The sequence below is a fragment of the Seriola lalandi genome, unplaced genomic scaffold, assembly GCF_002814215.2.
Source record: "Seriola lalandi dorsalis isolate HSWRI2012SDOR001 ecotype SW California unplaced genomic scaffold, Sedor1 jcf7180002054672, whole genome shotgun sequence".
NCBI lineage: Eukaryota > Metazoa > Chordata > Actinopteri > Carangiformes > Carangidae > Seriola > Seriola lalandi.
Window position 1 is genome coordinate 1,446,073 of NW_019525225.1, and position 15,425 is coordinate 1,461,497.

The window sequence follows — 15,425 nt, forward strand, 5'->3', positions numbered from 1 at the left end:
GGGGTGGGAGGTGGGGGTGGGGTGGGGCATGTGGAAATCCTGAGACACTGTGTGGCCTTTTTACACGAGCCACAAAAACAGAATGGACACAGAAGGATGATGAGGCATGGGATTAGGGTCGGAGTTGAGTGAAAACAGATGCAATCTTTTTGTTTTGCCACCACCTCTGATGGCAGGGGTCACCCTGTGCCAAGCGGCTCAGTGTTTGTTGGCCTCATAACAGGCTAACATGAAGAAAACCTGCTGAGAAATAAAAGGGACTTAACTGGGGCAGGCTGGGAAAGGGGGCAGAATAGCTGTAAACACATCAAGCAATGACCTGCATAACATACAACCCTACAGCAGCCTTACCTGTCCACCTACACTGGGGGTCACTGTTCTGATAAAGCACTATTCCGTGAACCTCTGAGACACTCTTCTGTCAGCTCTGCTGAGACACCAGTAGACCCACACATTTCATGTCACCACAACAAACAATGAAATTCATCTAACAATCACAAATACATGCAAGCAAACTGACACACGCGCGCACGCACGCACGCACAGAGGCATTTACACATGCACACACACAGGCACACACACATTTTCTCTCTCTCTCTCTCTTTCCCTCGCTCTTTCTCTTGGTAGACATTAGTCAGAGGGCATAAAGGATTTACATTGTATTTATCAGGCGTTCTATTAATTCTCAAATCATAAACCCTACAGGCAAATCATATTAATGTAAACATACGCTTTATGTTGTAGTGGTTTATATTGCGTGATATGGAAGGGGTTATGTTCCAGTGGGGCTAGACTCCTCAAAGAATGCAACTTGGAAAGAAAGTAAAACAGGAAACCAGAGAGGAAAAAAAAAACATAAACGTGTATAAAAAATGAGGCGTCCATATAAGAAAGGCTACAAAAACCTCCACTGGCCCTCTGGCATCGGCATACAGCAAAAGGCACCACAATATTACTCTATTTTTTACGTTGTGAAAAAACTGGCACATCTTTTTATGCTGTAAATCAAAATGTACATATAAATAGAGTTTTCCCTATAAAAAAGTCTTTGCTGTTAACTAGTAGACAACTTTTGCTAAAATGAAAATAAATATTTCATTTGTTTAGAATATCTGTCAGTTATATAAAATAAAAATATTTCTTATAGATGCAGGTCTATACTATATTGATTTTTGTTGGTTCATTTTCACTCTTTAATGGGGTGTATTGTCCGGTTTGGAGCGTGAGTGTGTCAGTCTTGTATGCATGTTCCCATGCCCACTGTGCCGCCCCGATGAGTGAGAAGTCCGACTGTCCACCGGCCTGTAGATGGTGGAGGGCTCGGCATTCATGTTCTGCATACTGAGGAAGGGCGTGCTCTCGCCGTCCTCCTCTGACTCACTATCTGTTAGGCAGCTTCGAGACCCATAGTCCCGAGATGCCTCATATCCACGTGGGGCCACGTGGCCATTCAGTCTGGATCTCCGCCAGCGTCGGCTACCAGTTCCACTGGACCCACTTCTCTTTGGTTGCTCCCGAGAGGAGAGATACTCCTGGGTGGTCTCATAGTCTTCGTCCTCAGCCAGCCGGTAGGGGCTGGAGGGCAGGCTTCCCCTGCTGTCATTTAGATAGGTACGACGCTGCTGCCGGTAGGGCTCCTGGCACTGGGCATCGTGTAGGGGCACCTGGTAGCGGCGCAGGAGAGGCTGGTCATCCTCCAGAGGGTAGGGGTTGTGGACAGCAGGAGGGAGAGACATGGCATGGCTGGCATTGGGGGATGTGATCTGGAAGGTAGGCACCTGCGGGGGCAATGAGTAATGGAAATCCACTGGCGAGAGGCGGGCTGGTGTCGTCAGGGCTGACACATATCTGTGGTAAATACAGAGGGGAGGAAATAATTAAGTAGAGAACAGCAAAAACAGAGAGAAAGAAAGGGAATGCACAAAAAACAGTTTGAATGTTTCATAGGTAATCTGTTGACTGAATGGACATTCGACCTTCCGTGCCATAAAAAGGTGGAAAAAAGCATTTTCCATACATGGATTTAGCTTAGATTTTCACTTTAGCTGAACTGCTGTAAGATAGGTATCTTTCCCAACTGACTTTTAGTCACAGTGATTATCTGTTTAAGAAAATTCTTCATGATTTTAAGTTCTTTCATTGTACTGAGAGTACGTTTTTTCCCAAATTGAATTAACTTGGTAACAGTACATTTTACTTTCAGAAACTTTTGCAGCAGAGAATCTGAAATACTGTAGTTGGTCATTTTGTGTTACTATAAGTAATGCAAAATTTATTGTCAACATTGGCAAAAACTTCCTGTGGTGTCCCACAGGGATCTATCCTAGATCCACTTGCTTTGTTAACATTCTTGGGTCATTCTAATATAAAAACATAACAGTGGTTGATGCTGATAATTTGCAAAAGCGAATTATTATTGTTATACCAATTGATACTGGTGCTAAAATCTCATATAAACTTAATTTGAATAACCAATTTTAACATTATTCGTTTCTTTTACAATCACCTGGCTATATCTGAGCTTTCATCTAGTTTATGTCAAAGCCCAGCCTGAGGTCCTCAGGCAGGAGCAGCTGGAGCAGCTAAAATGTCTTCCTCAGAACCCCTAGGCTCTGGACCAACCAGCCCAACAACCCAACCCAGTGTCCTACTTTACAACACTTTTAAAAACAGACTTTTAAAAGTCTGGCTTTTCTTTGAACTAATATTTACTCTACCACTTTTTAGCAACACATTGTGTTGCTTTATCTTTTTTAGCATTTTAGAGTATATGCTGATTACCACTCATAGTTACCTCTGCATAATATACTGTCAGCTATTGAGTTATGTTAGGTTGCAACGCCCTTCACCCCCGTTTTAGTTTTTAATGAACTGCTATCAACTCGCATAGTAACTGTGGTTGTTACTCTAGGAAGCTTTGTTCAAACATGTGTCCTGAACATGTGGGCACAATTTCAATTGTTAAAACATAAACTCATGGGTATCATCACAGATGTTAAGACACAAATTTTTCAACAGTCATAATACCATAATCATAAACCAACAAAACATCAATGCCAATAACTTTCAAAGGAAACTTCAATGGCAACTTTCACTGATAGTGAATCATTGTGAGTCTGAGTGTTTGGAATGTCTGTTTATTGCCTTTAGGAAACTACAACAGACCGTGTGAGACACAAGCCTGAGATATTCCCACAACACTGCTGATTCAGCTGATGCAGAAGCTGTCGCCATGATGGAAGAGGCGTTTGTTACCTGGGAAGACTCTGAGGGGATGTTGGTTATGCAATCTGGCTCTGCAAAACAACTCAGTCGCCAAGCCCCTATTCATGCAAACATGCTTGCTTCACTTTATGCTGGTATTGTTGATATCTTAAGAGTTCGTAAATAACTTAGAACACAAAAGAGCAAGGCGTATAATGTCTAGTTAGTTTTTGACAATTTTTTAGGCCCTGGTTATTTGAGTTAAATAAATACATTTATTCAGAGAACTATTATCAACACTGCATAGCACATTCAGTAGTCCTGTGTCTTGTTCTTGTGATTTATATCACATTAGAGTTGACACTATCAATCATGAAGGCAGTTGTAGAGGTCTTAAAATATTTTTTTTAAGATAAGAACAATAAATCGCTGGAGGCTTTTGGAATGATTGTTTTCATTTTGGCTCACTGGTTTGTGTGAAGCTGTACACATGCTGATTTGCATATTAAACACCTCAAGTTTGCTTCTTGCAGAAAAAAGCCAGACATGTATCGAGCACAACTTCAGCTCCACAAGTTGTTAATGTGTTACGTTAACTCTACATCCGGTCCTGATTGTGTGTCTGGCAATCCTGAATGTTATGTACTAAAAACATGTTCAGGCAAAAGTCATAAGAGGCATTAGTTGGTTCACCCTTGTGCATCTTTGCTGCAGATTGTCTGAGATCAGTGTTCACACTGATCCACTGGTTGCTTCTGAAGTGCACACCTTTTTCAATAAATGGAACTATTATGTATTTGACACAGATTTGTTTTTCTATTTTCACTTTGTTACATGTACTACATACATGTGACCCGCACTTGCACAAACAATTGTTTTCTATGACAACCCTGAGCAAGAGTTCAGTTACTTGTGTAATGTCACTTGTGTGAGAATGAGAATGTGACCACTGTTTTCTTGGTTAAAAGCTAATCTCATTGAAAGATATCTGCTTTGTGAGATGTTAACCTCTGAATATAATACCAGCCTATCTACTGATCTTATGTAGTTTCCTTGGGCTTTTTTTCTTCCTTTCTTCATCATCGAACAGTGCCGTTTCTAATGGTGACCCATCTCACATTGATCAGCTGATGATGAGCACAATCAGCGTTCCATGAAGGAAGACATTAAGGTCAATAGTGATTCAGTCGATTTTAAACAAAATGAGGGCCTGTTATATGAAAGAGAAGGGCAGGTTGTCCTCATGTATCGCAACCTTTAGCACTGTTTTTTTTTCAAAGCTTAAACACAGAGTCTTCGGCAAAGACAGGCTTGCTCTACCGAACTTGGCCATCATTCCCTTCCTTCAAAAAATATGTGTGCTATTGCTGAAAACACCCGACTAACTGTTTTTAGGGGGCTGTGTTGATGCTTGTATAACATGTAACATGTCATTTTACTACTGGAACCAATCCTGCTCTCATAGCCCAAGATTTCCACACAGCTCACTGCTAATGAGTGATGGACACTCAGCTGTGAACTGTGTTGGAATTCATAACATCAGCAGTAAGTAGTGAGAGCATTCTGGGATTTGGGGGTCACTATTGGACGCTATAACACAACCAGTGAGTGTATCTTAGGTACTTAAAAAAGCAACTTCAGATTCAGGTCATGCATGACATTGAGTACTACTGAAATAGAGAGCATGGGGAAGACCTGAAAGCACATTATTTAGAGTGAATCAATTGAGCTGTCAACTTCTAGTTCATGTTAAAACAAAAGTGCAACATTTTTGGGAAATGTGCTTGTTTGCCATCCTGCCCAGATCACTTGAGAAGATTGATATCTCTGAGCCTTCAGTACAGAAATAGGTGCAGGATAAATAGATGGCTTTGGAGTTGTTGAAAGTCATATTTCTTCACCTCTGACAGAGCTAGCTAACTGCTTCTTTCTGCCTCTACTCTTTGTGCTAAGCAAAGCTAAACACACCCTAGACCTGTCTCTGTGACGCAGAGATGAAATCAATATTTTCTTATGTGACTCTGGGCAAGATGGCAAACATGCATTCCCCAAAATTTCACATTGCTCCTTAAAGAAAATTAAAGGGAACATTTTTGCCAATCAGAATTACATCCTGGCCAGAGAATAACGTTACAGTAGCTGTATGCACAGAGTTCCCATTGAAATAAGCACTGTTTCTCACTCTTGCCTACCTTAGCGTATTTCATCATCATGCCTGCTGTGTGTCAGTTTCCACTGAGTCTCTCAGAGTGCCCTGACTGGCCTCTCGAGGCTGAGAGAGAACCAGCAGAGAGAGGAAACTTCTCAAAATGTTCATGACAAACCCAGAGCCATATCAGCCACGCAGGCCTGTTTCCCACCTGTCGCTGTGCGGAGAGTCTCCCAGCGAGTCGAAGGAGTCCCCATACTGTAGGCCCGGCCGATGGGGGTCAGAGTAACCACAGTGTGCAGCGCGCCGTGCCCGCGCCTCCATGCACGCAGGACTGCTGCATTTACTGGTCCCCACAGATGATGACATCATTCCCGGAGAGTCCGAAAGGATACTGTCAGAGTGTTCCAGGCTCCATGTCCGTTCCTCATGTCTGACAAATAAAAAAAGTGTTAACACGCACACACCCCAGCTTGTCCCAGTGTGCTTCACTTTTGAAAAAGGAAGCTTGACAATTGACGTAACTGCTTCTAGAGACTTGGTGTTTAACAAATTAACCAAATCGCTTTCTGTGTGATTCCGTATCTGTATAAAACGATAGAGCTGAATATCCTCTGAGCTACGTGACAGGGAAAAAAACACGGCATGGTGCATTCTTACCTGTGAGTCGATGAATGGGCTCGTGTGGAAGAGTTGTGAGATCTGGAAGAGGCATGGCTGGCAGGGAAGGATCCCTCTGTTGCAGGCCGTATGACTCGTTCAGTTGCAGGGACATTCTTTGATATGTACTGTGTCAGGCCAAAAAAAAAAGAAAAAAAAGAATAATGGATTTGGCAGATGGACAAATGTGAAAAAAGGACAAGCTTAAAACCATTTGGTGTACATCTGTGTGCGTATACATTAATAACGTCACAAATACTTTCATAAACTCACATCTACCATGGGGATTTCCTCTGGGCCTGGTCCTGGGTGATTGGGTCCGTTAGCTAGGTTACGATTGGGATGTTCTGGACACATGTTTTGTCGCAGATGATTGTGCATCTTCTTTCTTTGTTTCCTGTTGAACAAATATCGGTCACTCTCTCTCTCTTATTATTGTGGTTAATTTGAATACATGCATAAGCAGTGATTTAACATTATGTTTTATTATTTGATGCAACAACTAGATTAACTGTTGCACCTGTAAATATGTCTAATAATATAGAAAGACCACATTTTAAGACAGTAAACACAAGAACCTATTAGACCCACCTATACTGCACCATACAGGCAGCTTGAGTTTACACTACAATGTTATTTTCAATAAAAAATGCAGGTGGTAATAGAAATCTGAAAGCAAAGTCTAGATGTTCAAAAATCAAGAGCTGATCCATTTATCAGCAGGACTTACTTGGTTTTACAGTAGGCAACCACACACACGATGCCCACCACCAACAGAGCCACACAAATACCCGTGATTGTCAGGACTCTCTTCTGGTAGAGTTCCTCTGCCTCTGTCAACATCACACCCACAAATACACAGACGCACACACACACACACACACACACACACACACACACACACACACACACACACACACACACAGTGCACAGTGAGAGAAATAACAGGAAAAAAAATCAGTCTCTTGAAGGTAAACGTTCCCACTTTTTCACTGTACATCTACATTTCTTTCTTCTTTTTTTTTGGACTAAATCCTGAGCAGTATGAAGCGTCATCTTCCCTTCCCTGACAACTCACTTCACAGTCAAGCCTCTCCTCTCGCATAATCACAAATACAACAGATGCCGTTGCTCCCTGTGCTGCAGTAAGGCGGCGTAGGTGGGGGCAGGGGCTCAGCAGTAGTTAGACCAATCTATTAAGCAACTGTATTTCTCTAAAAATCATCTGAGTAATTTCAAATCATATATGATATCATAATGGTTGAGGCTTATAATTGATGAACATTAGAAGCTGCAAACTGTGCAGTATTGCATCAATGCAATGGAATGCGTGTGAACTGGAAATGTGCCGTGTTTGACGTGATTCTTTGACTCTAATGTTGTATTACTCATCCTATCATGGTGCAGATGTCTTCATCTACTCAGGCATTTAGTAAGCTCAATGATTTTATGTTACAGTAATTCATGAAATAAGTGAATTTTCAAATGAAATATCATTAAATATGAAACTGGAGAAATCTTGACTGATGCTGATGCCTTTTCTAGAGAAGAGCTTCTGTGAGGTTGAGGTAGACTCTTGGTTTCCCCAGGGGAAAATGATGGAGCTAAGAGGTAGTGTGGTCCCTGATAAATAATGTAACAAGAAAGAATTGAATTTGTACAACTACTTCCATCTGAGGTTTCCTCCGTTCATTCACCAGCAGCCATTTTACATCGACCTGCCAGTTTGTGTCAAGTTTCTGATGCCATAAATAAATCACTGAAGTGAGTTTATTTATAACAGCAAACTAAATGTAATATTTTACCAATATTGTTTTAGCTACTGATTATGAATTTTCAACGGAGGAAATGATACTGCTGTTGGTGTAGCAGCACAATGTCCTCATGGTCCAGGACATAAATGCACTTGTATAATAACATGATCTCTGAAAACACGCCTCTAGCCTTTATTTTACACTCTCAACCACTAAAGCACTTTTCTGGAAAAGGTAGCAGAAAGCAAGATGGATGGAAATAGCGGCAGAAAGAAGGAAAACATGACTGTAGTTTCTAAATATAGCATTGCATGCTCACATCACAGCATCTACTCCTGGAAGGATAATTCAAACCAGTAAAACAGATACTATATTTTATACTTCAAAGTTACATTTCAGCTATACTAACGACAGGGTGCAAGAAATATGGACAAGATCACACATAAATAAAAAGAAAGATGGCATATCAAGACAAACACTAAAAGCATGAGACTAAAGGGATCAGACAGGTAGAGTTGAGGATTGAGGAAAGACATCTGGTAGATACAAACATGATATATCATGCTTGTTACAGATGGAATGAGGGGGGAAAAAAATCAGTAGAAAAAGGAAAGTATGCTCAGTTAAACTTAGTTAATAGTTCTACTTTTCCATCACACACGTATGAGAGGTGCAGGTCATTTCATCCATGTTAATGATGCTTGATGGAGGATCAGTTGCAGTGACTGAGGGGTTTGTCATTCTAATGAGTTATGGTATGATTGGTCGAGAGATCGATCTGTTAATTGAGGGACGATATGATTTAAAGTTCACACCACAGACGAAACGGGAGCATGTCAAAACGAAGGACGTCTATTTAGGAGCTATGCTAGGACTGAGAATCAAAATGGATTGTTCCATACCCATAAATTCAATCCCAAGATGCTCTGCCAGTGCAGAGGGTTGACAGTTGGAAGAAAAGAAAAAAAAAAAGGAAAAAAAGACCAGATTAAGAAAGTGGCACCTTCTAACATGTAGTGGAGCAAACAAAAATAGGCATTACAGCAACTGAGACAACGTACAATTTTCAGTTATTGTCAGAATGACATGGTCAGTAACATCAAAGACGAGACACCAGAACACGCTTACAGCATGCAACACACACTTCAAACCACACTACGCAAACCTAGATGACTACACAACTACAGTTGTTCACACATTTTTGGATTTATTATTTATATTTTTGGAGAATATATTGTAATCAAGCTACAACAGTTCTGGAGTTCGGCTCTGGATGTTGTATGTACTGTTTGTCTCAACACAGTCCAGTGTTATTGTTGCTTTTGATAATGATAGTGGTTTCAGGTTTGCAGAAAGCGCTACTTCGTTACATGACAAACAAAATCTTCTAATGGAAATAGGACATATTAGGTGCATAGAAACTTAATTATTACTACTGTATCAGGAAAATATGCGTCATCCACTGAGATTACCTGTGCTTTCAGTTTTCTAAAAAATGCTCACTGTCAGTTCCCAAACACGCCCATCACATGAACAGGCAAGTTAAAAAAGATTTGTTTGTGTACAGTATCTGACTAATCACACTGAATAAGAAGAATTATAGTTGGACTTCCTATTATATAGCAGAGTGAGGCCATAGGGAGGCTGCACCAACCAGCTGAATCCATATCTCTGGCAGCTCACTTGCTTTACTTGGGTTGAAGCGAGTCCCAGCTGTTCTTATGACAACATGCTCTTGTTAAGCCAAACCCTTATGGCTGAGGAGCTGAAGCCATCCTCCTTCTCTTTGGTATCTCCTGGGGATGGGAGGCGCCCCTCCAGGAGGCGGGTCTGTGAGTATGGAATGGACGTGTGTGCACACATGTGCTTGCTCTTTGAGAGAAAATTTGATGTATTCTCCTTAATTGAGAGTAGAAAATGTGAAATATGCGAGAAGCCATTAATAGCTGTTATGTAGCGTTAAAAAAAAAAAAGAACACAAAAAAAACCATATGGTGTAGCTGTAATGCTCACTTTAAAGTCGACATTTAACACATCTATCATGCTGGCTCCCGATGTCTACTGTGGATCTGCATTTTTGAAACTGCAAGAGGTTAACAGCTATATGCAAAAGAACACTATTACATCCTACACTTGGGCTTAATATTCTCTATTTGAAATAAAGGCTTTTAATTAAGTTTAGAACGTTAACAGGTATGAATACATCTTGTCCCCCCCATTGGTTTCATTAAATGGAACTGTTTTCACTCTCCTTCACTTTTAAATTTGATTTCTTGACTACAAATAGCCAGGCCTTTGATTTTAACATACAAGCATGTAAACCGAGTAATCAAAGCTTGGTCTTTGTTCATGTGGCTAGATGAGAACTGGAAATAAATGCTGTCCTTGATGCAGTCGCACAGCTGCGCTGAAGTTATACAGAATGCAGAAATGCAGGAGTGAGTGCAGGAAAAAGAGCTCCCACACACCACTGTCTCCTCTGCCAAAAAAGCAAGTAATTTCAGCACAGTGCATTACAACTTAATGCGAGATGAAATTACTCGTAGTTAAGAAGGGGGTTTTTCGCATTGTACTTTGAGCCAACATACAACAAACAGTATGTGTATGTGTAAGCTCTACAAGTCAGATTACAGGATGAGACTCAACTCCAAAAGCAGATGCAGTGACTTTATAACTGTAATGTGATGTTGAATTGTAACCACATGAGCTTGTGAACACATGAAGCTGACTAACATGCAGTAGGACAACAAAGGATTCTTTGCTATTGTTATACTGATATGAATTATTCTATATTATTATATTATTCTATATTATTATACAGTATCTTTAACTTTGTATATGTTTTCCTCAGAGAACCAAGTCCAAGCTATGTGAAATCTCTATTGTTTATGTTCCATTAATCTCAGGTCACACTACTTTCAACAGCACTTGAGACACTTTAGAAGTAATCAACCAACAGGTGACACTGAGGTGTGAATAATTAAGACTGCAGTAACAAGTGAATAATCAGAATAAACGTAATTCCAGAGCGCGTGGATGGTTTTCAAAGTGAAAAACCTGAAGGGCAAGATCTATCAAGCCGTAGTTCTCCACAAACCTTCGTTTAATCTCGGTATAAATCTGCTGTTGATGGATGTGTTTGCTGATGTTGCCGTGTAGGGTGGTGCAGGGTTGACTTCTCTTACCCCAGGCTAGCAAAGATGTTTGACACGGCACACTAGTATAGCATGTGAACTCTACTCGCAGGAAATCTGCTGTGAGAGCACCATTTTGTTGCTGCATTTGGAGCAATGTGTGTTAACAACAAATGCAATTTGCTGAATGTTCTAGTGTGGACTTAACAATGTTCAGTGTGCACCACAGACTGGCTGTAACTGAGGTCTTAATCAAGTTATCAGCTGATCTGAAAGTCAAAAAAAAAAATCAAAATCTATCATTTAACAGCTTGAGGTAATTCCATGTCTAGCTTGTATGTGCATGTTTATTGTAGTTAAAGCAACTGTGACCCAGCAAGTGAGAACAGTAGCATTTAAAACATTTGCTGTAAATGATTAGACCTTTGGGGAATCCTTAATCATCTATTACAATTATCTTTAAAAACAGTGGCTAAGTGGAATTTCCGTCATGTTGGCTCATGTGTGATCTACATACTAGCTGTTAAAATGATTCATATACAAGTTCATAGCAATATTTATGAAGAAAGTATGAGCTTTAGGTAATCAGATCGTTTCAAGTGGCCCTCAAAAGATTATGTTTTTTGTGTGAAGCTGGTGCACCAACCTAACAGAGTGAATTATCTGTCATGCCTATTTGTTAATGCTAATTGTTCAGGCCTGCCTTTCCATCCATGGATCAGCTATAATAAATCATACACACATGCTGGTGTTTGTTGCAAATTGCATAAACAAGCATCATCAGTAAGTGAGCCAAAGTTAAGGTATTAGTAACTGCTCCCATTAGTGGGTGGTACATGCAGCTGACTGTGTGCAAATCTACCTCCACAAAGCAACTAAATTCACCCACTATTTGTTGCTATCAGGTTCACTATAAGCTTGTATTCTGGGAGTACACATGCATTAAAGGGCACACACTATCACATGCAGAACAAACACAGCAACAGACTCCACTAAACTATGCCAGCTTGTGAATGAGTCATCAGAGGAGGTACAGACACAACTATTAGGTAATAACAGGAAATGAATGCAGTCTTTTCTACACCCAGCATGCACGCATGACACAAGGACAGTCTGACAGAGTGACAGAAGAGGAAATTGACATACGGTAGAAACTGGCCATAACGTAGGTTTGACAGCGATCACCAGTAAAGTCATTTGGACACCTGATGGAAAGAAACAAAGCCACAGGAAGAGAGGGACGAGATGGGTGGTGGATGAGTGAGAAAGAGGAAGAAAACAGAAAGAGGGAGAGAGGGAAAGGGTGGAGTGAAAAGGAGAGTATGCGTAAGGAAAAGTGAGGAGGGAGGGTGGGGGGTAGGGAGGGAGAAAGAGAGGCAGAGAGACACAGAATTAGAACAACAGCACAACTACGGACAGCAGAAGCAGAGTGTTCCCATGGATGACACCACCGTGTACATGGTGTAGTGCACAGCTCATTGCGTGTTGACCTGAGAAGGAGAAAGAGGAGGAGAAAGAGGAAAAGAACTGGGGATGGGGCAGCAGGAGTCCACAGAGATAATCCAGTGACAACTGTGTCTCTGTTCTCAGCTGCTCATATCAAGTGAACATACTTGGATTGGGCATGACCAACCGCCGTGGTTCAGTCTGTAAGCATCGTGGGCCAAAGTATCCAGCCGGACATCTGGGAAGGAGCGGACAAGTGTTATGAAAAGAAAAACACAGGAAGTGAGGTGCACTGTAAATATCATGGATTTACACCCCTCCACACATATTGTTACAAGTCACAGTGAAGCAATATGGACACAGCAAAAAAAAGAAAAAAAGAAAAGTAAAAACACAGAAAACGGAGATGACCACAGTGATAATGTGTTCATTAACACACCAAATCCTGAACAAAAACACTTTACTGAGATAGAGATTTTTATAGGTGTAGGCAACAAACTGTCCATTATTTAAAAAAAAAAAGTGAAAAGGAAAACTATATAAATAAATAAAAATACATAAAATGAGCAGGTGAATAAAATGCAAGTTTACAAAAACAGGTTTCAAATGATGATATAAAAGGCTGGTAATATAACGGCTTCAGGGCCTCTGACAGCAAAGGGGGATGAGAGAGGAGCAACGTTCATGAGTATATGGACAAAAATGTGGAATGTAGCTGGGGATAAACCGTGCACTGCTTTGTAGGTGATCAATAAATCAATCCTAGGGAGCCTGTGCAGCAAAGCTGAAAATGGGGTAATGTGGTTTCTTTTCTTGGTGCCTGTTGGGAGCCTGGTAGCTGTGGTCATAACCTGCAAATGAGACAGTTTTATAACCGATACTAGAGGAGAGTGAGGTAAAGTAGTGAAATCAAGAGGAAATAAAAGTCTGAATTTATATTTCCAGTTATAAAAGAGACATAATTTGAATGTGTGGATACAGTATTTCTGAATGGAAAAAACAGCATTGGACAACTGTGTTTACTTGTGCTTTGAAACATTAGTCAGAGTGGGGTTTCTGACATGTAGCTTTATATTTTTTTAACTGAAGACGGACTGCTGTATTATCACCATCAGCTGTGTTGGGCCAAACCATACTTCCTCATTACAATCCCATTAGGATAAGCAGTTGGTCTTTTAGGGGCACCAACATTCCACTCACGCTCACAACTAGACCACCAATCCAACAAAGGTCATTGCTCATGATTACTGGTTTCACACAACACAACACATAATTCCTCATCCTGAGTGATGGTGTTTAACTGGGGGATAGCACCACCTAGACCAAGGAAACTTGGCTGAAAGAAGAAAGAAATGAACTGTCACTACATAATTTAAAAATCAGATGAGCGTGCAAATATCCACCATGGTGCAGCTGCAAACTCTATTATGACTCTTTTATCTTTAGTTTAAAACAGGGGAAATAAATCATTGTCAGCATTCATTAGTCTTTGACTAAATATACACATGTAACATGTGGAGACCTGAAGCAGGACCTATACTTGAGAATACTCTCCATACTGTATAGAGAGTAGAATTACACAAGCCATACCTTTCTTTTTTTTACCTCTTAAATCCTAGAGAGAAATGATTTGGACAAATTTCTAATAAAAATTCCTATTGCACCTTGTTAGTAATCCTGCCTCTATTCTATTTTCCCTTAAAATACAGACTGCTACAGTGCTTTTATTAACTTTAATAAAGAAGGAACTATTAGTCGATTAATCAATTAGTCATTGGACAGCAAGTTCATCTGCAACTACTAATTGTGTTTGTCATTTTCCAAACAAAAACTTTATGTTTCTGCTTTACATGAAAAGGACAATTGATATAAACAGTTACCTACAGTGTATATTGTATTTTTGACTGATAAATTTACTTTACCTTAGTGAGTAAGTTACTTTGGGTCATTTATTAACCTTACCTTTCCCCAAAACAAAGTTTATACCTCAAAGTGAAGGAGCCGGACATAAAAGTAGGGCTAGCTGTCTGCAGGACTTGTTTAGCCAGTGAGTAATACCCACTGAAGCCTGGCCTATATTGAATGAGATGGCTGTGGGGCAACAAATCCCTGCAGGCCTTCACTGCATTATCCAACTTTTCTGGACCCATGCCCCAGCCGTGAGTGAATTAGCTGCAGCAATTGAGTTATTGCTGCCTCCAATTTGTACACAGCGTATTGAACGGCTGTTGCAGCCATGTCCTCATTGCTTGTCGAGCATTCTTCCCTGGGCCAACTGGGCACAGAAGCCCGGCCAATGTTTCAGCTCTATATCAAACCAGCCAAAGGACTTATGCTATACTGACATATGGTCCAACAGAACATGCAACATAATATTTGACAACCATGACACGAGATAATGTGCACGTTTTCTGTTATGATATACTATTAGCTTTTACTGGTTGTAACAGTTGCAGCCTCTCAAAAGGGTTTTGTGCTGAATAAATCATGATTATGACTGAAGCTAATGATTATTATCATGATTGATTAGTCTGATTATTATTTCTTGACCAAGGGATAAAATGTAAGAAAATATTATTATTTTTTTAATCTAAACTTAAAAGTTGACATATTGAAATTCATTGTTTTGTCGTACGTACACTCCAAAACCCAAAGACATTCAGTTTATTCTGATGTACGACAACCAGCCTATATTCACATTTGAGAAGCTGGATCCAGTAAATGTTTGTCACTTTAATTTTCTAAGATCGACTCTCTAAACTCTAAACACAAACGTCAGCGTTTCGAAAAACAGAAAAAAAACAAGAAAGAAAACTGTTTATTTTACATGTTAACTTCTCCTGAACAACTTCCCAAATAATGTTTCTTGAACTTGAGTCTAACACAAACTAAAATGTAAATGTCAAAGATAAAAAAAAAGAAAAAAAAAGGTTGTTTCTGTGATAATGTCAACCCGTTCTCTTCTTGAAAAGCAGAGATACACGGTTCCTCCAGCGCACTTTACACATGGGTCTTGATCTCCTCTGCCAAGGACCTCAAATGTAAGCAATGATTCTATTTACCTCATTGGGGGCCTCT

The 15,425-nt window shown here is 40.2% G+C and overlaps 1 protein-coding gene across 5 annotated transcripts in view; it reads right to left on the reverse strand.

The window, feature by feature from the left end:
* Window positions 1-732: 732 nt before the first annotated feature.
* Window positions 733-15,425, reverse strand: part of nrg2a (neuregulin 2a) — an 86,987-nt gene continuing 72,294 nt past the window's right edge. For 3 of the 5 annotated variants that reach the window (XM_087177999.1, XM_087178000.1, XM_023421494.2), the window contains exons 5-11: window positions 12,048-12,106; window positions 8,670-8,693; window positions 6,744-6,846; window positions 6,287-6,410; window positions 6,014-6,141; window positions 5,565-5,786; window positions 733-1,848 (exon numbers count right to left, since the gene is read on the reverse strand). In XM_087177999.1, coding sequence (XP_087034125.1) covers window positions 1,194-1,848; window positions 5,565-5,786; window positions 6,014-6,141; window positions 6,287-6,410; window positions 6,744-6,846; window positions 8,670-8,693; window positions 12,048-12,106 — 1,315 coding nt within the window. In that variant the 3' untranslated portion in view covers window positions 733-1,193. Of the gene's footprint in view, window positions 1,849-5,564; window positions 5,787-6,013; window positions 6,142-6,286; window positions 6,411-6,743; window positions 6,847-8,669; window positions 8,694-12,047; window positions 12,107-12,514; window positions 12,586-15,425 lie in introns of all 5 variants that reach the window. The other 2 variants (XM_087177998.1, XM_087177997.1) reach the window with 2 other exon arrangements.